Genomic DNA, 22325 nt, shown 5'->3' on the forward strand with positions numbered 1-22325 from the left:
CCTGCTTATTCTTGACTACTTGAGCCAACACTTGAGGTTCTAAGGCTTGATGGGAACCCATTAAGAAGGTATTCTTCTTCTATCTACTAAAAAATGAAAACTCAATTCATTCATCATACAAACAACAAGTTTGATTTTCTTTTTCCTTTTCACCAAAATTATTGAAACAGCATCAGGAGACCAATTCTGGAAAGAGGAACGAACAAAAGCAGTCTTGAACTACCTTAAAGACAAACCTCCAGTTTAGTAGATTCTAAAACATTAACATGGGAATATAGATGTTTGTAACATTTGTTATTTGTGTGACCAATTCCATATGTATTGACCAATCCGGAGGATATTGATTGATTTTTACAAACAAGACTTTGATTTTTTCACAAGCTTCTTCAATTTCTCTAGATCATGGGGGCCCTCTGGCAATATCTACTACATAACTCAAGAAATTTATAAACATTTGCCTATCTATAACCTCTTATTACTCATTTATAAACTTTATAAAAACGAGTTTTACTAAGGGTTATAAGTGGTTTCATAAACTCTGCTTATTGTTTCTCAAAAAGAATATCCAACGCTTATTTATTACAATGTGAAAATGAGAATGGAGCCAAAATACACTAGCAGATAGTATAAGAAGAATTCAGTGAAAATTCAAATTGTAAGTGTTGGAACTCTGAGCCAAGGGCTTCGTGACCATTTCCACTAGCAGATCAAATCGGAGGATAAGAATTCAGAGCAAAGTCAATTGGTAACTGTTGGAAATCTGAGCTGCGAAGGGCTTCATGACCAAGTTCGCCATTTCCACAAGCACCAAAGCCATAGAGTCTTCCCTCTCTAGACAAGAATACGGTGTGGTAATATGCTGAGCTAACTTGCACCATCCTCTTTCCCAGCGAGTTTAATGGCTTTGGATGGTTAACTCTTTCTTCTTGCGGGAACCTCCCAAAGCAGGACTTTCCAAAAATGTAGACTAGCAAGACAAAGGTATTTTCGAAACCTGCAGAAACCTGCACAAAACCTGCACAAAAATTGGACCAAAGAGATAGATCTAACTTACTTATTCCATATCCATTTTACTGACTTTCAAAAGATTTATAAACTATGTGTATCACCAGATGAAGAACTTTGGAGAAAGAACAAGCTTCATCCTCAAACTAAGATGTTTGGACAACAAAATCAATATGAAGGTTATCTGAAAGAAACATTTGACGAGTTTCCGAAAACAGAGAATCTATTTTCTATTGATCCGGAGAAACGAGGAACTGCCTCCTCTGCTCTCATGTCAGAGGTGAGAAATAAAATAAAAAAACCTAAACGTTAATCAAAATTGAATGTTATTAATTACACATGTATAGATTTAAAACTGACACAACTTGATCGTATGTGTTATTCCAGTACTTGAATACAAAACCTTACGCTTGTGATCCATCTACGTTACCTAAGTACCCTCCTAACAAAGAAACGGATGCCAAGTACCGTGAAGAACTGCAACGAATGTTTACAATCAATCGATTTTCACAAACTCTTTCTATATATGTGTGTGTCACTACGTACGTGTTTTGAAAATTTTAACATATTTGATTTACAGGAGAAGAGCAACTATAAAGAAACAAGATAACTTGGTATCCAAGAAAACGAGAAAATCACGTAGAACAATCAAAGAGCCTCTTCCAAGTTACCAACCCAACAGGTAAAGATTTTAACAAGTGAAGTGACCAACCAATCTAGGTTCTTTATTCGTAATTTGGTTCTTTTGTTTTTGCAGGAAACGAAGAAGGAAGCCGAGACAGAACTCATGTCAGACGACGCCATCAGAGACATCTCAAGCGACGACTCGAAGCGAGTTTCCGTATACTGCTCTATCTCAAGCCACGGCTCCGGCAAGCGGGTTCGCATGGGCTGGAGCGAAGAATGAACTACAAGTTATGTACAAAGTTGCTCCATATTTTTTTTTGTGTACTAGATACAATATATTGAGTTCATTGTTCTTACTAGATACAATGCTATAATCTATCTGTTTGTGTACTAGATACAAAAGATACAATATATTGAGTTCATCGTTCTTACATTTAAGTTTAAAGAAGAGTTTTATAGTAGAGCACCGAAATAGAATACTAAAGAAAGAGAAATAGTAAAAGAAGTTCACTTTTCATTTTTTTCTGAATATTTCTTAGACGAAGGAGAAAAAAAAAGTGGGAAGATTATTCTTGAAGAGGTCTACTGATGGACTGAATTATTCAGAGGACTCGGAGTTGAGCAAGGAAGGCAGCACATTGATTCAAGAACAAGAACTGAGGACCTTGTACCCTCTGCAGATCCAACAGTTACTTGTCGTCTCGAGTTTGATACAACTGTTTCAAACCACCCGACAACAAACATCAGTAACAAAAAACAAACAATTTCAGTTATACAATGAGATGAAGAAGAGGATTAACCTGGAGTTCAAACTTGACAACATTAGGCGACTTCACAATGAAATAAAAATAATTGCTACAGGCAAATGTCATGATGTCATTAGCAAAACTCGTTTAACTATTTTTAATGTAATTTCAAATTTTAAAACATCCTTGCCTAATTGGTTAACTATTAGTATAATTTAAATTTTAGTTTCATGTTTGTTGTAAAAAAAAGTTACATGTTTAAAATTTCACATACAAACGAAACCATTAATAACCTAGCAATAGCAATGCAAGCATCATACAAGTCCTGGAACCAATCTGCTGTGCAGTGTAGTGTAGTATGATGCAAGCATCATACAAAGTCCAACGAATCACCAAGTAGTGTAGTATGATTCTTGAATTTCTAATGTAAGGATCATACAAGTCAACAATACTATTTGCTCAAGGACTTCAGGTTAGACACCTAAGTACCTTATTGTGGTTCCAAGGGACTTCACTTGCATCTGAACCTAGCATCATACAATTCCTGGAACCAATCTGCTGTTTTCGCTCCCTCAAATTCCAATTCCGAACAATATTAATACTGGTGAAATTCAGCATATAAGGATCAGAAACATATTTTCTTTATCATCAGTGGACACCAATCAATCCAAAAAGACAACCTAAGAAAGCTGCAGTCAAGAAAATCCCTACGTTAATCATCAAATCAATATTTCCGACTACAACTTATTAGCATTAGAAAAAAACAAGTGTGAAGTGACAAAAAAGTAGCAAATGTCCGTATCAGATAACCTAAGAATACGCCAATACCAAACAGCACTAAACTTTCTCAGACTTCAACAACAAAAGACAGAAGACAAACCGGTGGTTGCACCCCAAGCGAACCATATTACCACCGACCTACATACCAACAACCACCAAGCTGTACCCATTGTCAACCTTTCACTTCAGGACAAGACAATCACATGTCAGATAAAGGAACCATGACCGAAGAAGCTCTTGCTCCCACTTCAAACGAGATGAACGTCTAAGCTTTCAGTGTCCCATGGAAACACAAAGTTTAGTAAAATCACTCATAAGGATATATCACTATTTTGGTTTTGAATAATCCAATGTTACCAAAATATAAAGTTCTAAATAAGTGAAATTTGCTTAAGAATTAAAGAAAGCAAACTGTAACTGAATTGCCAAATATTGATATATAGTGTGAGTGCAAGATCATCGCTCGTGCCATGGTCATGATGATCAACCATTCTCGGCATCATCATTATAGCAACTATAGCAAAACTACAAAAGACATGACTTGGCTTCACGATACCAATACTTTTTGTTTAGTCTTTTTGGCCGGCCCATAAATCAAGCTAAGCTGTATTCTAGTGAAAAATACGAATTATATTGTGAATTTTGTTTTATTAAAAAGCATACTATTAGTTGACACAAAAAAAAAAGCATACTATTAATTTTAATTAAGCTTCTCAAAACGACAACGTTTTAGATCTCTGTTTCATAAAATCCATTAGCGACGGAGACGAAAAAAAAACAAAAAGACAGACGAACATCAGAGAAAGAGAGAGAGTGGTGAGTGTGTCTGGTGATGGATCGTATTCTCAAGGCAGCTCGAACATCCGGTTCGCTCAACCTTTCCAATCGATCTCTCCGGTTAGATCCACTAGCTTCGATTGTTTTTCTTCTTTTCTTTTGGCTTGTGAGTACTTTTGTAATTCAAAAGGTTTTGATCCTCTCTGTTGCTTAAGGATCAGATCTTGTACGGTCACGAGATCCCTTTTTGTGTATGAGAGCTGCTGCAAAGTCTTTTCCTTTCACCACTTTTTTTATTGATATGAGAGGATGGTTTCAATATTTTCAGGGAGGTACCTACAGAGGTGTATCAATGTCTGGAAACAACCGGAGAAGGAGAGAACTGGTGGGAGGTGATATCAATTTTTAAATCCTTTTTTAATGCATTCTTTGTTATGTCATCAAATTTCTTGAAAATGTTAACGTATCCTCCATCATCTTGCACCTTTCCAGGCGGTTGATTTACAGAAGCTTATTTTGGCACATAATGATATTGAGGTCTTAAGAGAAGATCTTAAGAACCTTGCTTGTTTGGTTGTGTTAAATGTCAGTCACAACAAACTCTCTCATCTTCCTGCTGCCATTGGGGAGTGAGTGTTTTTTCTTTAGCTTTCTTCATTGTGTTCGCTTTTGATAATAATACGCTCTCATTCGTAGGCTTACGGCGATGAAGTCGTTGGATGTGTCCTTCAACTCCATCTCAGAACTTCCTGAGCAAATCGGTTCTGCAACTTCTCTTGTCAAGTAGGTTATCGTAATTAGATTAGGGGGGCAGTCACAGCTCATAAATTGATTTAAAAATTCCCCTTGTGATTGCTTCAGACTCGACTGTTCAAGCAATCGACTTAAAGAACTTCCAGAGTCTCTTGGAAGATGTTTAGACTTATCAGATTTGAAGGTTGCTTTTTGGATCAGTTGATGTTTCTTTTACCTTTACTCTTATATATGTTTTTTTTTATGGCAATGATTGTGCTTCCTATAATCCAATCCACAGGCCTCAAATAATCAAATATCCAGTTTGCATGAAGACATGGCCAACTGTTCAAAATTATCCAAGCTTGATGTGGAGGTATGAGTGTGGTGTCGTTTTCTTCTCTCTAGATTAGCATCTTTTTCCACTTTCACTGTTATCCAATTGCAGTGTGAAATAATGAGAACGCAACTTCGTTCAAGGCTATGTTTGGGTAGAGAAAGATGATTTTACCAATTTTTAATTTTATACCTATTTGCAGGGAAACAAGCTCACTGCTCTCGCTGAGAGGCAGATAGCATCGTGGACCATGCTTACAGAACTTAATGCATGTAAATGATATTTCAGTTTTTATTCTGCGTTTCTTACACATGGGGAAAAATTGTGGGGGGCACATGTTAATTAATATTCTTGTCACTCTGCAGCTAAGAATATGTTGGTTGATCTGCCACAAAATATCGGAAGCCTTTCACGTCTTATCCGGCTTGACCTTCATCAGAACAGTAAATAAAATCTGAGAATATAAACGTTTCTGTTTTTGTTGCAGCAAATATTAATCAAACTTAGTCCTTCTATGTAGCTGCTGAGTTGTTTTCTTATTCGATTCATGCAGAAATCTCGTCAGTCCCACCATCAATAGGCGGTTGCTCCTCTCTCGTGGAGTTCTATTTGGGGTCATTCTCTACTACTGTTTTTTAAGAATGATTTGCTTGGTATCTAATTAGAGACTTTCACTACTTACGTTCCTCTCTCTCTCTCTCTGTACTTTTATTCCAGAATGAACTCACTATCTACACTACCAGCAGAGATTGGAGATCTATCACGTCTAGGAACACTGGATCTTCGTTCTAATCAGGTATTCTCCTCATTTCTTGTTTTCTGACATTTTATATATATTTTTCTAATCCTTTATCTAGTGACAATCACTCCCTGTGGTTACTCCTGATTTTCAGCTCAAGGAATATCCAGTTGGAGGATGTAAATTGAAGCTCTCGTACCTTGATCTCTCAAATAATTCATTGACAGGATTGCATCCTGAGCTCGGTACGACAAGGAAACAAACTATACTAGTGAATTTTTGCATTCACTGCTTGTTAATAAAATTTAACATTTTTGACGGCATTGAAATAGCAATTAGCAATCATGCTTTTTGTCCTCTCATTTTCTTATAGGAAACATGACTACTCTGAAAAAGCTTGTGCTTGTTGGCAATCCTTTGAGAACCCTTAGAAGGTATTCTTTACTCATGTTTCTTGCTTCCTTGGTCTTAGTTTGATTGCTTGCTACTTCAAGAGACCGATATTTCTTTTGTTTTTTGGCTCTTTCAGCACGTTAGTAAATGGTCCTACAGCTGCTCTGTTAAAGTATCTTAGGAGCCGTCTTTCTAATGCTGAAGGTACTTTGGTCCAACCATCACTCTCTCTCATCTAAGAGGTGTTATGGCTAACTGTTAAAGGTTTGTCCATTTGTAGAAGCCAGTGCAAGCACTCCGACGAAGGAAAATGTAATCGCTTCAGCAGCTCGGATGTCCATATCTTCAAAGGTAAGTGAAATTACAGATCTGAGCACCATCCTAACACGAGTTCCATGTTCATAATAGATTAACAAGCAATTCATGATCTTAATCAATTGACGCTACACACAACTCCAGGAACTTTCTCTGGAAAGTCTCAACTTGACTGCTGTCCCTTCACAAGTTTGGGAATCTGGTGAAATCACAAAAGTTAATCTTTCTAAAAACTCTATCGAGGAATTGCCTGCTCAGCTTTCTTCATCTGTTTCCCTTCAGGTAAATGGGTTTTCCATAAACACTAATTCTATATACAAATAAGATGCTACATGTGCCTCTGCCATAAAACCTGTCTTGGCTGCTAAAGATTTCATATTATCGCTGTAAATTGCAGACTTTAATTTTGTCAAGGAACAAGATGAAAGACTGGCCCGGTGCAGTCTTAAAGTCACTTCCTGGTCTTGTGTGCTTGAAGTTGGATAATAATCCCCTGAAGCAGGTATAGTGATGTTTCTAGAGAAGATTTAAAAGAGTTGATTGTAGCTTCCACCAAGATGACGTTAACCCATCACCTTCCTTTTTTTTCATTTGCTTGTAAGATTCCACTGGATGGGTTTCAAGCAGTCTCCGGGCTTCAGATTCTCGACCTAAGTGGTAATGCAGCTTCCTTTGGCATCGGAGAATATCCCAAGTTTTCCTACTTGCCACTACTACAAGAGCTTTATTTGAGGTTTGGTTATTTATACGTTACATTATGCATCGCCCATCTAGTACTGTTCACTAGTTTAAGATGATATACTTCACTTGACAGCCGAGTCCAGCTGGCTGAAGTCCCTGAGGATATCCTCAACTTATCTAACCTGCTTATCCTTGACTTGAGCCAGAACTCACTTCAATCGATTCCCAAGGTATATTTGCTATAAGCTCTTCTCTGTGAATCTGTAGTTTGATAATTAACCAATGTCTTCTTATAATGTATGTTATTTTGCATTGGCTCTGTTTTTTCTCAAGCAGGATGTCAAGAAAATGACTTCACTCAAACATCTGGACATATCCAACAACAACATTTCAAGTCTTCCTCCAGAACTAGTAAACCGCCTTTCTTTTATCTGGAACATAAAAACTGCATTAAAAATTACTGATTAAAAAATCATGTGTTGTTTCTTAGGGTTTGCTTGAGCCAACACTTGAGGTTCTAAGGCTTGATGGGAACCCATTAAGAAGGTATTTTCTTCTATTCACTAAACATAAAAAGTCAACATAAGACCCAAAAAAAAAACAGTTTGATTTATCTTTTCTTTTTCCTTTTTCACCAACATTATTGAAACAGCATCAGGAGACCGATTCTAGAAAGAGGAACAAAAGCAGTCTTGAACTACCTGAAAGACAGAATTCCAGTTTAGTAAAATTCTACAACATTAACATGGCAATATTCATATAATGTTGTTTCATTGTTTGTAACATTTATGTTTGTGTGACCAACCAACTCCATACTATTCATCCGGGAGATATTGATTCTTGTTGGTGAGAAATGATACCCACTTGTGTTTAAGAGATTTTGCTTTTGTTTGGTGTGCAACAACCTTAAGTACTTCTTGTCTCCAGTGACTTCAATAGAAAAAGACTTGGTTGGTTATTGATTTCTCCAAACCTCATTGTCAAATGCTAACCTCGTAAACTTGAGAGTTTTTGGCAACATGTTCAACTGTTTTTTATGTGGCGTCTGATTTTCAACCACAAACTAGACAAGACTCCCAACAAATAAAACAGTACAAGGACGAGGAGTTATTAAAGCCCCAAAAGATTCTGCAAACTATCTATCTCCACGACAGACAGAGAGGAAGCATCGCCACAAAAGAAGAAGCTTAAGAAGCAAGACACTGATTTTTCTATTATTCCCCTTCACACGTCTTTCATCATTCTTCTATAAAAAAGCTCCTTTTAGACTTTTTGGTTTCCATTTGTTGATTATTATTAGTGGCAATAAAGTCAAGAGCTTTTGCGTTCCAGGTAAGCTCTCACGCATTCACATCATTCTTCTTCTCTCCATCAAATGTTTGTTTCTCCTTTCTTGTTGAATTAGGGATTTGCTCTGTTTTTGGTACTCTGTTTTTTTGCAGGTATAATTCTGGTGGATTTGATTCCCTTTGCCATCTGACCGACCCCTTTCTCATGATTAGTTTTCGATCTTCGAATAGACCAACTGCGAAACACTCATCCAAAACTCCCTTCTCCTACTCGATCTCCTATCTCTTCCTACCATCCAACGTCTTCTTCATACGCTACTTCAACTGCTCTAGATTTCGTCTCAAAATCTGACCTTTTGTTATAATCTTTAATAAAGTCTCAACCTTTACGTTCCTTATAGCTTGAATCCTCCTCTCTCTCATAAAGTCTCGTCCTTTTAATACGTTCGATTTGAAAAAACTATGGCTGGCGGAAACTGGGTGGTTTCGTTTGAGGATCTTCCTTGTCATTTGATCTTGGAGGTGTTGACATCTGGAAGGCTTAACGCGTTTGATCTGCTCAGCCTGGAGCTCACCTCTAAGCTCTTCGGAGGGAGCTTTGGATTGTACCCTTTGAAGTTCAGGTCGCTTGCTGATTACGCCGCGTCTCAGCTTTGCTCTGCGCATCCTGTCTACGTGGGAATGGGTTTGGCTACTCAGAAGGAGCTCTTTGCGAACTGTGAGGGGAACTGGAAGCGTCTCTTGAGGTTCTTACAGTCTGTTGAGCAATCCTCAGATATGGTTGAAACCTCTGCAGGCCATGTAAGTTTCCATTTGAGTCTTAGCCTCTTAGTGATAGTTGAGAAACTGATAGGAGTGTATAGCTTGTGGTATATAGGACTCCAGGGTTGATTTGGTTTTAAGAGTTAGGAGGTTACAAATGCATTTCTTTCTATGCTTTGTGCAGATGCAAGTTACAACAGGAAGGTATCACACGTTGCTTATCCACAACTCAAAGGTTTACTCTTGTGGTTCGAGTTTGTCTGGTGTTCTTGCTCATGGCCCAGAAACTACTCAATGCGTTGCGTTTACCCCTGTGGAGTTCCCCTTCTCTGCTCAAGTGGCTCAAGTCTCTGCCACACAGAACCATTCTGCTTTTGTATTGCAATCTGGAGAGGTTGGTTGCTTCTCTTTATATTAGAAAAAAAACTGTTCGGTTGAGTATGTTTTTTTTTTGCTTGTGATACTCACTTGTAATCCTCTGCACAGGTTCTTACATGTGGGGATAATTCATCGCATTGCTGTGGTCATTTAGATATTAGCCGTCCAATATTTAGGCCTAAGCTTGTGGAGGCTTTGAAGGGAACTCCTTGTAAGCAGGTGGCTGCTGGGCTGCATTTCACTGTGTTTCTATCAAGGGATGGCCGTGTGTTTACATGCGGATCAAACACACATGGGCAGCTTGGTCACGGCGATACCTTGGACAGACCAGTACCCAAAGCTGTTGAGTTTCTTCAAAGCGTTGGCCCTGTGGTGCAAATCTCAACGGGACCGAGCTATGTTTTAGCTGTAACACAAGATGGCTCGGTGTACTCGTTTGGCTCTGGATCTAGTTTCTGTCTAGGTCATGGGGAGCAACAGGACGAGCACCAGCCTCGTGTCGTTCAGGCTTTTAAAAGAAAAGGTATTCATATACTCCGCGTCTCTGCAGGCGATGAACACGCTGTCGCACTTGATTCCAATGGCCGTGTAAGTTATTTGTTTCCATCCCTCTTTGAGAAATCAGAAGAAACTAGTTTTGATTGATCTTTGAACCCTTAGGTATACACATGGGGGAAAGGTTACTGTGGTGCTCTAGGCCATGGAGATGAAAACGATAAGATCATTCCTCAGGCTTTGGTCAGTCTCAACAACTGCCTCGCTGTCCAGGTTAGATCATTTCGTGTAAAACAACACAACGATTGTTCCTGTGTTCTAAGAGTTCTTGAGAAGGAACTGATATGTGATCATTGGCTCTACTTCGGCTTTTGCAGGTGTGTGCAAGAAAGAGGAAGACTTTTGTATTAGTGGAAGGTGGATTGTTGTATGGTTTCGGGTGGATGGGATTTGGAAGCCTTGGGTTCCCGGACAGGGGAGTTTCCGACAAAGTCCTGAGGCCAAGAGTGTTGGAGTGTCTGAAGCCACACCGTGTGTGTCAAGTAAGCACAGGGTTGTATCACACCATTGTGGTGACTCAAGGTGGTCGCATATTCGGGTTTGGGGATAACGAAAGAGCTCAGCTTGGTCACGACTCGCTCCGTGGATGCTTAGAACCTACTGAGATCTTTCTCCATTGTGGCCGTTCTCGTAGCAGACTTTGCTGATCCAAATGGTGGATAAACAAAGCCTGTTTGTATGAACCGGATTTAGATCGGATTAACCGGTTAGTGTATTTTGTATGATTTGTATCTGTTTGATGATTTTTCTTTTCTTTTAAGTCCATGACTGTATCAAAGATATTTCCGGTTTGGTGTATCGAAGATACCAGTATGAATAATATAGAGTGCAAATGTTGATTGATTAGGAATGGCATGGATTTAATTTTACCTCCATACAATACATAGTCCAATAAACTGAGGATGTCATAAATACGAATCCTACATTAAATATATGCTGTAGGAGTTGAAAATGGGTAGATGAGATAATAAAGCCGATTTCCTAAAAAAAAATCAAAATAAAAAGTGTCGGTTACCAAAATCGTCGGTGGACCAGTAGGTTTTATTGTACTGTGTTTTGGAAGCTCCGTTACAAAGAGTTATGCTCGGCTTAGGGACTAGTAACGGAATAGTTTAGCGGTTATTGTATCCTTGATGATAGCGCAAACACAACAAAAAGTTATCGGATGGAAGGGTGATGATCACTGTTTCTCAATTGATGTTAAAAACAGAACAAAGTAGTGTGCTCTGGACCGGTTGAACCACACTATGTTTCTCGAGTTAGCTCATGTTTGTATGATTGTGATCGCTCAACGTGGTCGCATTTTTTCGGGTGCTTGATCATGACTCACTCCGTGGATGGTTGCTTGGAATTTCGAATGTTCCTCAATTGTGGCCGTTCTCATAGTCGACATTGTTGATCCAAGGTTAGGTAGGTAAATAAATTAGCTCGCTTTTGTATGAACCGGATCAAAACCGGGTGATATTTGATGTTTGTAGTCGAAGAATATTTCGGTTTGGTTCGTAGTTCTAGTTCGCTGTGTATCATAATAGATATTTTTTGTTTGGAATCTTCTGGATGTGTTAAAATGGAAAATTCAAAAAAATAAAAGGAAAATTCCAAAGAGCAGTCTAAAAAAGAGTAATTGATGGGAATGACGTGGATCCAACCTTACATCCACAAGACATTGATTAATTTTCCTTTCTGGCTTTGTATCCATCTTTGTTTCAATCAAATGTGTTTCAAAGTGAAAAAAAAAAAAAAAAATTCCCTTCATAATAAATTGTGTCGGTGACGTTACAGCGGCGAAATACATAAAAGGAAAGGGGAGTTATTGAGGATGCAATTAGTATAAATCACATTAAATCTTTTGATTATGTTAGACTACTTATACGTTTAGTTTTATCACTTTCAGTTTGTTTTTCTTTTCAACGTTACTTCTATACAGAAACATAATTTCTCATAACACATTTAAAAAAAAAATATGTACTATAAAAGGGATGATTTGAAACTTAAAATAATGCTAGTTGCCAATAACAAACACAGTATACTTACTTGATATGTTTGCTATAGAGAAAATTTTAAAATAGATCAATCTACGACTACAATTAAGGGCGGGCATATCAGTTTAGTTTTGGATTCAGTTTGATTTGGTTAATTTAGATTTTATAAAATTCAACTCAATGAAAATCAAGTAGCTTTGGTTTAGTTTGGTTTGGGTTTAGTTCGTTTTGGTTTAGATTTAATTCGGTTTATTTTATTATGGTTTAGTTTGGTTTGGTGTAGTTTGCGTATGCGAACTACTAGAGTGGGAATATAAATTTTATTAGCTAAAAAATCCATTACTAAAAATCAAAAAACAATGAATCTAAAAATTAAAAATAACAAACAATAACTTTGTTACATAATTTTAATTTTAGAGAATGGATATTGAAAAAGAACGAAACAATTACGATTTAGATGCTTATAATTTTTAGGTTTTATTCTGTGTATAATTTTTAGATATTAGGATTAGAGAATATACACAACAGTATTATTTGAATCATATTTGGAATTTTTAAAAATATATGGAAGTTAAAAGACGAAAAACAAAACTTTAACTAATATATATATCATAGATAAAAATATATTGGGTTATCGGTTTGGTTCGGTTTAAACCCAAACCAAACCAAACCATCCGGATCGAGTAAAATATGAATTATACCCGTTATATAAAGAATACGGTTTGGTTTAGGTCAGTTTAACTTCGGTTTGGTCGGATTTGTTTTCGTTCGGTTTGGATTTTTTGTCTACCCCTAACTACAATAACAAACAATGTGTAACAGAAATATATATATATATATCAAAACATGCCTACTCTTTTCTTCTCTAACGTTAACGAAAAATAAGAAATTAGTACTTTTTTCTAACGTGGCACGTCATTACAATTTACAAAGATAGGTTCGAATCAATTAGTCGTTGGAGTTTATGAAGTTGTTTATTGACTATAAGTCGTTGGATTTAATCAAGTTGTTTATTTACTAGATTTTGACAAAATGGTAAAATACAGAATAATTTTATAAAAAGCGGAAGAAATGGATAAGAACACGTCGGACATGTCGGAAGATAGTCTTATCTCAAATCTAAAAAAATCCAAGTCATCATCACGTGTAATCCACCTCCTATAAGTATTCTCTTACATCAAACACTATCTCCTCACCTCACCAACAAAACACAATCACAAGAAACAAAACATTCAAACAGAAACAAAATGTTGGCAATATTCCAGAAAGCATTTGCTCACCCACCGGAAGAGCTCAACAGTCCGGCGTCTCACTCCACCGGCAAATCCCCAAAACTCCCCGGAGAAACCCTCTCCGACTTCCTCTCCCTCCACGAGGACACCGCTTTCTCCATGACCTTCGGCGACTCCTCCTCCGCCGTCTTAGCCTACTCCCGCCCCCACGGCAACTCTCTCCGCAAGAGGCTGTTCTGCGGGATAGACGGGATCTACTGTACCTTCCTCGGCACGCTAACCAACCTCTGCACGCTGAACCGGCAGTACGGGCTCACTGGGAAGAACACGAGCGAGGCCATGTTCGTGATCGAAGCCTACCGAACTCTCCGCGACCGTGGTCCTTACCCTGCTGATCAAGTCCTCAGAGGTTTAGAAGGAAGCTTCGCCTTCGTGGTGTACGATACTCAGAGCTCCTCTGTTTTCTCGGCTCTGAGCTCAGATGGAGGGGAGAGCCTTTACTGGGGGATCTCCGGTGATGGGTCTGTTGTGATGTCTGATGATGTGAAGATCATAAAGCAAGGATGTGCTAAATCGTTTGCTCCTTTCCCTACTGGTGAGTCAAAAAAAAAAAGACACTAAAGAAACAAGATTTGAGATTAGATGTGAGATCTGAAGTGTTTTGTTGATGTTTGTTGTGTGTTTGCAGGGTGTATGTTTCACAGTGAGACAGGGCTTAAGAGCTTTGAACATCCGAGGAACGAGATGAAGGCGATGCCGAGGATTGATAGTGAAGGTGTGTTGTGTGGTGCTAATTTCAAAGTGGATGCTTGTTCTAAGGTTAATGGCATTCCTAGGAGAGGAAGTGAAGCTAACTGGGCTCTTGCTAACTCTCGTTAACTTTCTTCTTATGATTGTAGCTCTTGAGTTGTTCTGCTCACTTTCTTTTTACCTGCTTTGTTTTATGTAATTATTAGACCTTTGATGCCATATCAATAAAGAAACTAAATTGCATCTTACATTGCAAAGAGCTACAAATCATCTTGTCAATTTGCAAGAAAAATAGATAAAGAACCAAACAAAAAGATAATTAATTTTTGAGGCATAAGAGGGACAGACGAAAACAACAGTAGGAAAGATTATAAAAATGTAAATTTTGAAACAGATTATCTGGTGATGAAGATTTTTTTTTTTTTTTTTTTTTGGTGATGAAGAAGATGATCAGTGGAGAGGAGAAGATCTGGCCAAGAATGAAACCCATAATTCAAGAGATCCATGCATCATTGGCAGGACACAGTGAGTTCGGACTGGTTTACTATCACAGAAGTAAAAACAAAGTTGCAGATAGAATAGTAAAAAGAGACTGCTACGTTTAAGTATATTGTCTGACATTACGTCCGGTCCATTGTTACGTGGTCCATTGTCGGTAAGCTGTGTTCTATTGTGCATATGATCGAATTTATGTATGGAGGCTGATAAGCTTTTTGTAAGACTATTGAGCACTAACAGTATAAAAGACGATGTGTTGATGATTCTGTGAATTTGACTTTCATGCGATATGAATTAAGAAACAGTGAAGACATGGAAATGTTTTTTTCTGTGGATTTTTGATGTTTCATCATACGCATATAATTTTGCTACTGTTTTTGCAAAGAGCTTTGGATGGACTCTTTTTGCTTGTTAAAAATTCTTTAATTTGCAAGAAAAATATTACCTTTTGATCCATAAAAAGAGAGAGAAAAACAGAGTCGAGAACAGTAGTACAAAGATAAAAATGTGAGCGTTCTGTGAATTTGGAAGGGGTTTACAACAAGAAAAACTCAACGGAACTTGATCATTCATCATCCTTCCACATGTCTGCAAATTCATCAGGCTCCAACGGGTTTGAAAGCTCATGCATCTTTCTCCTTGTTTTTGCTTTGATCTTCTTTGCAAATTTCCCTGCTTTATTTCTTTTCTCCAAGGCTCGGATCTGAGGTGGGATAACATTGAAAACAAAAATTAAGACACAGACCCAAAAAAAATCATAAGATGTGAATCAAGCAGATGTGTTCTCATCATAGCTGAACAAAGAACACACTAGTACCTGGTTTGGAGATACGTAGAATGGGTTCTCGTAAAGGGTTGGACCTCCAAAGCTTCCTCCAAAGATCTTAATCGGGTTTAAACAAAACCTTGGACCAACCTGTCATACAAAATTCTATTTCAATCAAACACTAACTAATCAATAATCACGCAAATTATTTTATTACTAATAGTCAGTCATAGGCAGACCTCGACAAGGGTCATTTTATCAAGACCACCACGAGCAACCTTGTCTGCCTCATTATGAGGTACTGATATCTGCAAAACAGAAGATAAAAACAAACATAGACTAAGGATTATTATATATATATATATATAGTCTGCAAGTCATGTAGTTTGATCTCTGAGATGATGACTTTGAACCAACCTGGTAATTACGGAACCAGATATGGTCATCGACGATAGAGAAAGCAAAAACATGGTCATGGTAAGGTTTAGACTTCCTGTGCTCCTTGGGGATTCCAAAAACCTGTAAGAGAAAGCTATTTAGTCATGATGTACAAAACCAAAACTAACCAGTAAGGAGCGTAAGGGAATGAAAAATGGGATAATGACCTGTGTTAACATCTCTTTCAAGAGTTTCCAGTGTACATCTTTATCGAAGTTAGATGAGAAGGTCAAGAGAGGACGTGACCCTTTCAGATGATTTCCAGTGAGTTTCAGCTCCTCCATTGTGTGAACTTCACCATACGGAAAATTAATAAAAACGAAGACAAACAAGAAGATATAAGCTCCACAAGCTAAGTTCTGAGAAATTTACCAGCATTAACCAAGAACTTAACAGAGGGTCCACTAGGAGACTTGACCATCCACATGTAAAGATCTTTATGCTTCCTACACTGAACATCAAAACAAAATAAACATATACCAACAACTTCAGTTTTTTTTATAGTTAAGTATTCTATACAACCAAATCCATTCATACTGACGTTAAGAGCAGAGGGACAAGGGAACCCAATTTGATTAGACAGTTCCATCTACTAAGTATCCAACTTGATTATAAAAGCCTCTTAAGAAGATCAGACTACCAAAAAAAAAGATGGAAACTTTACCTCGAAGAACAAGCAGGAAGAAGAGCCCTTAAGCTCAACAAGCTCATTAAGGGTCGCGCCTTTACTGCTCTTAGCTTCAACCTTACTATCCTTCTTACAATGAGGCAGAAGTGACACTATGTTCAACATCAGATGTCGGTACCTTCACAAACAAAAAAACAGATACTTTATGATTCTTCTACACCATCAAACGAGTAAACACAAATCAAATCAGAACTCGCTTTACCTGAAACTAATCCGACGGGAACAAGTAACGAGAACCTTCTCTTTATTCCTGAATCCAGGCACAGACACAGACGCAGCCGCTTCCTTAGCTTCCTCCACATCTTCTTTCTTATCTTTCCAACCCAAAAGAGTTCTCTTAGGTCTTTCTGGAGCAGAATCGTCCTTCACCGGCGCCGCCGCTTCTGCTTCGCTATGCTTTCTCTTCCTCCCCATTCTTTTTTTTTCTCTATAACAGAAACAGCGCTAAAACTCTTTCTAGGGTTTTAGGACAGAGTCAAACCTAAAAGACAAGCTTGCCTTTAACTCACTTCACGATCACGAAAACGACATCGTTTCGCTAATACAAGATGGGCCTAACTTTCCTTAATGGGCCTGAGATTTTTTTGTCTACAATGGGCCTGAGATTTAACGACAAAAAGAAAAGAAAAACAGCTTCCCTGTTCGTATCTGTAAAACTCTACAAAAGATCAGTATACTTTCTCTCTCGATGTTCTTGATAACGAATCTGTTTAAAAAAAAAAAATCGAATGAAGAAAAAAAAAGAAGCTCGCTAGTAATATTACAAACCTCACTCGATTTTTTTTTCTTTACCACTCTGTACACTTTTTGTTTTGTTTAATAATATCAAATCCTTATGGGCAAACCAAAGTTCTGAAACGCTCTAATCTCTCCTCTCAGACCAGCAGTGACTATCACCATCCCCCAAGAAGCCGACACGTTCCCCGAGTTATTAGACAAATCCGTACTCAGACGGTTCCCACTTCTGTTCCTCCCAAACATCAGTTTCTCCTCAGGCCAAGTCGCTGACATTCTATCGAAGAAGTAACCGTTCGTCGCGCTCGAAATGATCCCGTTTCTTGGACTGTTGAGTCGGTCCAGAGTACTAGTCCCTGGCTGGTCTACAGGTGTGGGTGGATGGTTAGCTGTGGAGACTTCGTCTAAGTTGTTGTTGGTGTTTCTTGTTGTTGTTCCCCAAGGCTCTGCTGTTGAGGCCGCCATCCCGGGCCATGAGATGGCTGCAGAGACGTCTTGGCTGTGGAAATGCTCGTACGAGTTTGTAACTGTGACGTTGTTCTTGTTGTTGTTGCTCTTGCTTGGTCGAGAAGCAGGGGATTCGTACTTCCATATGTACACGTTTGAATCCTCGCTCGCTGACACTACGTACTTCCCATCTGCTGTGATTGAGGCAGAGATCTGGCTGCTCGTGTTTCGAAACCCTGTCAAATCAATAGTGGAAAACAAAAAAAAAGAATGATACTTTTGCTTGCGCATGAAGTAACAGAAGACAAAGCTTGAACCTTTGAATTTGGTGACTAGATCAGTCCCATCAACAACGCGGATCCGAGAGTCGGATGATGTGACAAGCACTTCAGATGAGCTTCCAGGCACAAACTATGGTAAACGAAATGAAACAAAAGCAAGCAATTTTTAGTGTGCCCTAGTTTTTTTTTTTTTTTTTTTGTGCTCCTGAAGAAGTGAGACTCTCTCATTAGTCATTACCTGGAAACCAGTTATCTTTTTCTGATGAGCTTTCTTCTTCTTGTTTTGTAAATTTATCTGGCTTTTCTGTTGCAGCTTGTTATCTGGTGACAAGAAGAAAAAAAACAAACCGTCACTTAATGTTAGGAAACAGCAAGAAAACAAAATCACATTTACCTGATGCACTGTAAAGACGACAGCTACCTTTGTATGAACCAACCAATGCGCCCTTCAAGTTTCAGTAAATATTTTTTTAGAAAATTAGGGGAACTGTTTAAAGCCAAACTGACTACAAACCATTTACTTGGCAGATACTATAGTTTTACCTGGCCGTCTGGAGTGTAGCAAGCAGAAGTGACCATCTCATGAAGATCATACCAGTCTACTACTTGCCGATCCGGAATGCTCCATACTCGAACTTTTGCATCTAACGACCCGCTGATGAAGTATCTATCATCAACCGGATTGAATTGAATGCAAGTCACTGTCCCAATCAATAAGAAGATCAAACAATCAAATTGTTATTATTGATACGCAACCAACAGTAATTGTTGCAAACATACTAACCGTAATCACTGTGCGAGAACACTTTCAAGCAAGTCTGACTAGACAAGCTCCACAAACGAACTGTTTTATCCATTGATGCAGACAGCAAATCCTGAGACTTGGACCAAGCAAGGTCAAGCACATCATCCAGATGTCCATGAAAGGAACAAAACGGTTTGTCCGAGAGACCAAAAACAGAATCCGGAACATATATGTTCTCTAAGCTCAACGACTTTCTACTCACGGAACTCCTCCCCCCTCTTCTCCTCGGTGACAACATAGTAGTTGGTTCAGGAGATCCATTACTACTAGCCAAAAGCAACAGCTCCGGTCTATCCAGCAACAACTCTCCTCTCTTCTCAGCCTCAACCACTTGCCAAACATGAATGATGCAATCCTCACCAGCGCTGGCGAGATACTTACCGTCCAAACTAAACTTAATGCTCCAGACAGATCCGTTATGCGCTTGAATCTCCTGCGTCTTGTACATCGCCGTGAGCTCCTTGGACGATTTCCCATACTGCCTAACCCTGACTCTCTCCGGCCCGTGGAAAGAAGATTCCTGAGAATCATCCGTAGCTGAGCTCGACCTCCGACCACCTCGCTCTGACGACGTGTCTTTATCGTCGCTGCTTCGCCTCTCTTTGCTGTGACCACCACCAGTCACAACACTCTTTATGCTCTTGAACCAGCTTCCTTTCTTCTTGGAGGACTTTGATGTATTATTATTATTATCATCCTTACTCTCTTCTTCATCATCCTTGGTTTGATTTGATGCGCAGTTGTTGTTGTTGTTGTTATGAGAATCCTCCACGTTCTGTCTTCTCATAAGCTCCTGAACAATGGGAGAGTGTCCCACAGAGATGTCGAACTCCTCCATTGTCATCTGCGTGTCGGTCCCCACTTCTTTCACCTGTTTCCATGTACTACCACCGTCTTGTTGAACCTCGTTCACCACAAACTGTTTCCCGTTGTCTAGATTCTTAATAGTACAACACACTTCCACTTCAACTTCCTCAGTTTCACTACTTCCTTGTAACCGCAAGGGAGGATGAGTTAGATTAGTTCCCACATTGGAGCAACTTGTTGTTAAACTCATCTCTGAATGTGAAAGCTTAGCGTTGTCTAAACAAGAACATGAATTATTATTACCCGGAGGATAACGACTACTACATTGGCTAATGGAATTATCCGACTTCGATCTCGCGACGGAGGAGGAGCCGCCGACAGTTTCCGAGCAGTCTCCGTGGTGATCTCGGGGAACCAGGTGATTACACGAGATGGATCGAGAAATGTCAGAGGAGGAGGCTTCTTTGGAACCGGGTTTTAACCGGGAGCGAACCGGTTCGCGGGAGAGGCCCATTTCGGTGAGGAGGTTAGAACGCCTCTCGGAGACGGAAGCGGGCTCGGAGATCCAAAGGTCGAGGCTTGAAGCAGCGGTCATTGGAAAGCGAGGGACGGGGAATGGGTGGCGGGGGTCAGTATGGGAGGAGATCGGAGGGGAGGATTCGGAGTCGTAATCGTAATCGTAATCGGAGTTGGAAGGAGAGCAAGAAGAGGAAGAGAGTAAGCGATCAAGAGAGTCGTGGAACAAGGGCTCCTCCTCTTCATCCTCTTCCTCTTGGCGGTTGCTCATGGTGTTGAAGAAGACGCCAGCGAAGGCATTCCCATCGGAAAATTCCTCCGCCGGTGATTCGATCAAACAGAAACGGCGGACTTTTTGGGGGGGAATTAATAACAATTTGTCAAGTCAAAGATGGAAACTTTGTGTGTTGGTGGGGAGATTAAAGCGTGTTTTTGAAGGATTCGAAGAAATCAGATTGTGGGTTTTCGGGAAGAAGTCAGATCCGATGAAAGGCAAACAAAGGGAGAGAGAGAGAGGTGTGTTGGAGGTTCGGAGATGGCTGTGTGTAGAAATCAATGGAGAGAGAGAGAGAACAAACTTTTGTTTTTGTTTTTTTTTTTTTTTTTCACTTTTTTTTTCCTCACTTCTCTCTGTTTTAATTTCGTTTGCCTCTTTGCACTTTGTAGGCGCTGAAAACTCGTTTAATTAATTTTTTTGATTAGATTTTCGGTATTTAATAATTTTAATTTCCGACAATATAGAAGGTATATATGATTTCTAAATTGACATTCTTTTAGTGGCCATATGTTTTTGCTTAGAGACCATATAATAAATTGAAATTTGGTTTTAGAGTTTCTGTTTAAATAAAAGAAAGGCGTGTAGCATACTGCCATTGTTCAAGTTTTCCTTGATCATCAATTTATTAACAGAAATTTTAATATTGTGTTTTCATTACATTTTTTTTATGTATGATACGGCAAGTGTTCTTAAAGAAAACAATTCTGATAAAATGCCGACACTAGTTTTGCTGGTTTTCTGGTTCAGATAATTTCTTTTGTTTTTATACAAATATTTTATTATTTTATTGATATGCGTAAACTGTTTGTGAAGACTAGTGAATTAGCAACTTAAATCACAACATAGTTACTGTGATAGCTCGTAAAAGCAAGTTTAAAGTCGAAAACATTCTTCAGAAAATTATTACAGTTATGTTCCTGGATTATTTTTGAACCCACAGATTTACAGGGCCATCTAGTTACATTTACATACATGAAGCATCACGACTAGTACTTTCGAGTTTTTAATATTAAATAAATCGATGTAGTATATAAAACAGTATAAAAGCTCTTACAAAGTGTGAGCATCACATCACAAAACCAAACCATCAATTAACCGATTTAACCATCCAACATATCAAATCACATAAACTTTCAAGAAGATGATGATTAACACAATCTATACATCTTTCGCTTCAGAGGCCCACAAAAGTATACAATGAAATAACAACTATAAGCAACGCTTAAAGTTGATTTTTTTAGTGATAATACGAGGTTTTTATAACTTTGTTTATTTTCACAAACTGGAACATTATAATTTAAAATGAGAAAAATAGTGAAAAACAAGAGTGAGGGAAGAGAAATGGGCCTAAGGCCCACAAAGAGTAAATGCAGAGAGGAGAGGACAGCTAATCACATGCCCCTTCCCTACTCTACATTTCCCGTCCCACCGTTATTTACATTACATCCCGTTTCTTCTCTCTCTCTCTCTCTCCCGGGACCATTTTTGTGGGTTTACTGATTAATATTTTATAGAATGCTAATCCAAGAGATTAAACATTTAGCAAACGTTAACAAAAAGAAACAAAAAAACATATGACAACTAATGATATACCGACCACGAGTATAAACATGTTTAAGACACATAGACATAAAAATATCAAATCACGAGCTGTAATTATTATTATTTTTCTATTATGGGTTTAAACTTTAGCTGTGAACGACAAAAACTAGAGAGAGAGAGAGAGAGAGTAGATTTGTTGTGGAGGTTTATTGGAATCCTAGATCTTACTGGCTTATTAGTTTAGTTTAGTTTAGTTTTCCTTTTCTCTTTAGCAATATATGTCCAGCAGATTTACTTTTATTTTAGATCTTGTTCTACAAACATCAAATGATTTTGTTTGTTGTGACACCAAATCATTTCATACGATCACATTAGTAACAGTATGAAGATTTGACGTGAAGCATGTGATCGTTTTATGAAATTTCACAACTTTATTTATGCTAAT

General features: G+C 38.4%; 5 protein-coding genes and 1 long non-coding RNA gene across 8 annotated transcripts; 3 read left to right on the forward strand and 3 right to left on the reverse strand.

Moving 5' to 3' along the window:
• Positions 1 to 2050: 2050 nt before the first annotated feature.
• LOC130512779 (uncharacterized) lies at positions 2051 to 3747 on the reverse strand. Of its 2 annotated transcripts, XR_008946359.1 has the most exons (4): positions 3189 to 3747; positions 2868 to 3067; positions 2433 to 2487; positions 2051 to 2348 (listed from the first exon to the last, which is right to left on the reverse strand). It is a non-coding gene; the product is annotated as an uncharacterized LOC130512779 (long non-coding RNA). The 2 variants fall into 2 exon arrangements; XR_008946360.1 differs by having other exon boundaries at positions 2868 to 3747.
• A 150-nt stretch (positions 3748 to 3897) lies between these two features.
• On the forward strand, positions 3898 to 8090 carry LOC108861570 (plant intracellular Ras-group-related LRR protein 6). Its single transcript, XM_018635471.2, has 21 exons — positions 3898 to 4055; positions 4264 to 4327; positions 4428 to 4564; positions 4632 to 4718; positions 4797 to 4872; positions 4969 to 5043; positions 5207 to 5276; positions 5370 to 5447; positions 5558 to 5618; positions 5722 to 5800; positions 5898 to 5988; positions 6117 to 6177; positions 6273 to 6340; positions 6417 to 6487; positions 6596 to 6733; positions 6849 to 6953; positions 7054 to 7184; positions 7266 to 7362; positions 7469 to 7543; positions 7623 to 7678; positions 7785 to 8090. The coding sequence occupies exons 1-21, from the start codon at positions 3991 to 3993 to the stop codon at positions 7855 to 7857; spliced, it is 1758 nt and encodes a 585-aa protein (XP_018490973.1). The 5' UTR covers positions 3898 to 3990; the 3' UTR covers positions 7858 to 8090.
• Positions 8091 to 8232: 142 nt separating this feature from the next.
• On the forward strand, positions 8233 to 10959 carry LOC108861571 (ultraviolet-B receptor UVR8). 2 transcript variants are annotated; one of them, XM_057011092.1, is made up of 6 exons: positions 8233 to 8464; positions 8575 to 9222; positions 9368 to 9577; positions 9670 to 10149; positions 10222 to 10329; positions 10434 to 10959. In XM_057011092.1, exons 2-6 carry the CDS (start codon positions 8884 to 8886, stop codon positions 10761 to 10763), a joined length of 1467 nt encoding a protein of 488 aa, XP_056867072.1. In that variant the 5' UTR covers positions 8233 to 8464; positions 8575 to 8883; the 3' UTR covers positions 10764 to 10959. The 2 variants fall into 2 exon arrangements, with proteins under 2 accessions (XP_056867072.1, XP_018490974.1); XM_018635472.2 differs by lacking the exon at positions 8233 to 8464 and having other exon boundaries at positions 8472 to 9222.
• A 2319-nt stretch (positions 10960 to 13278) lies between these two features.
• LOC108861694 (stem-specific protein TSJT1) lies at positions 13279 to 14328 on the forward strand. The gene is made up of 2 exons (XM_018635625.2): positions 13279 to 13925; positions 14019 to 14328. The coding sequence occupies exons 1-2, from the start codon at positions 13346 to 13348 to the stop codon at positions 14207 to 14209; spliced, it is 771 nt and encodes a 256-aa protein (XP_018491127.1). The 5' UTR covers positions 13279 to 13345; the 3' UTR covers positions 14210 to 14328.
• Positions 14329 to 15017: 689 nt separating this feature from the next.
• Positions 15018 to 16953, reverse strand: LOC108861693 (ribosome biogenesis protein BRX1 homolog 1). The gene is made up of 8 exons (XM_018635623.2): positions 16673 to 16953; positions 16447 to 16588; positions 16155 to 16233; positions 15950 to 16074; positions 15762 to 15863; positions 15584 to 15652; positions 15396 to 15494; positions 15018 to 15281 (listed from the first exon to the last, which is right to left on the reverse strand). The coding sequence occupies exons 1-8, from the start codon at positions 16882 to 16884 to the stop codon at positions 15144 to 15146; spliced, it is 966 nt and encodes a 321-aa protein (XP_018491125.1). The 5' UTR covers positions 16885 to 16953; the 3' UTR covers positions 15018 to 15143.
• Positions 16954 to 17228: 275 nt separating this feature from the next.
• On the reverse strand, positions 17229 to 20685 carry LOC108861692 (uncharacterized). The gene is made up of 6 exons (XM_056986521.1): positions 18718 to 20685; positions 18477 to 18634; positions 18328 to 18379; positions 18172 to 18254; positions 17970 to 18063; positions 17229 to 17888 (listed from the first exon to the last, which is right to left on the reverse strand). Exons 1-6 carry the CDS (start codon positions 20330 to 20332, stop codon positions 17296 to 17298), a joined length of 2595 nt encoding a protein of 864 aa, XP_056842501.1. The 5' UTR covers positions 20333 to 20685; the 3' UTR covers positions 17229 to 17295.
• Positions 20686 to 22325: the final 1640 nt, after the last annotated feature.

This window comes from Raphanus sativus, chromosome 5 (assembly GCF_000801105.2).
Source record: "Raphanus sativus cultivar WK10039 chromosome 5, ASM80110v3, whole genome shotgun sequence".
NCBI lineage: Eukaryota > Viridiplantae > Streptophyta > Magnoliopsida > Brassicales > Brassicaceae > Raphanus > Raphanus sativus.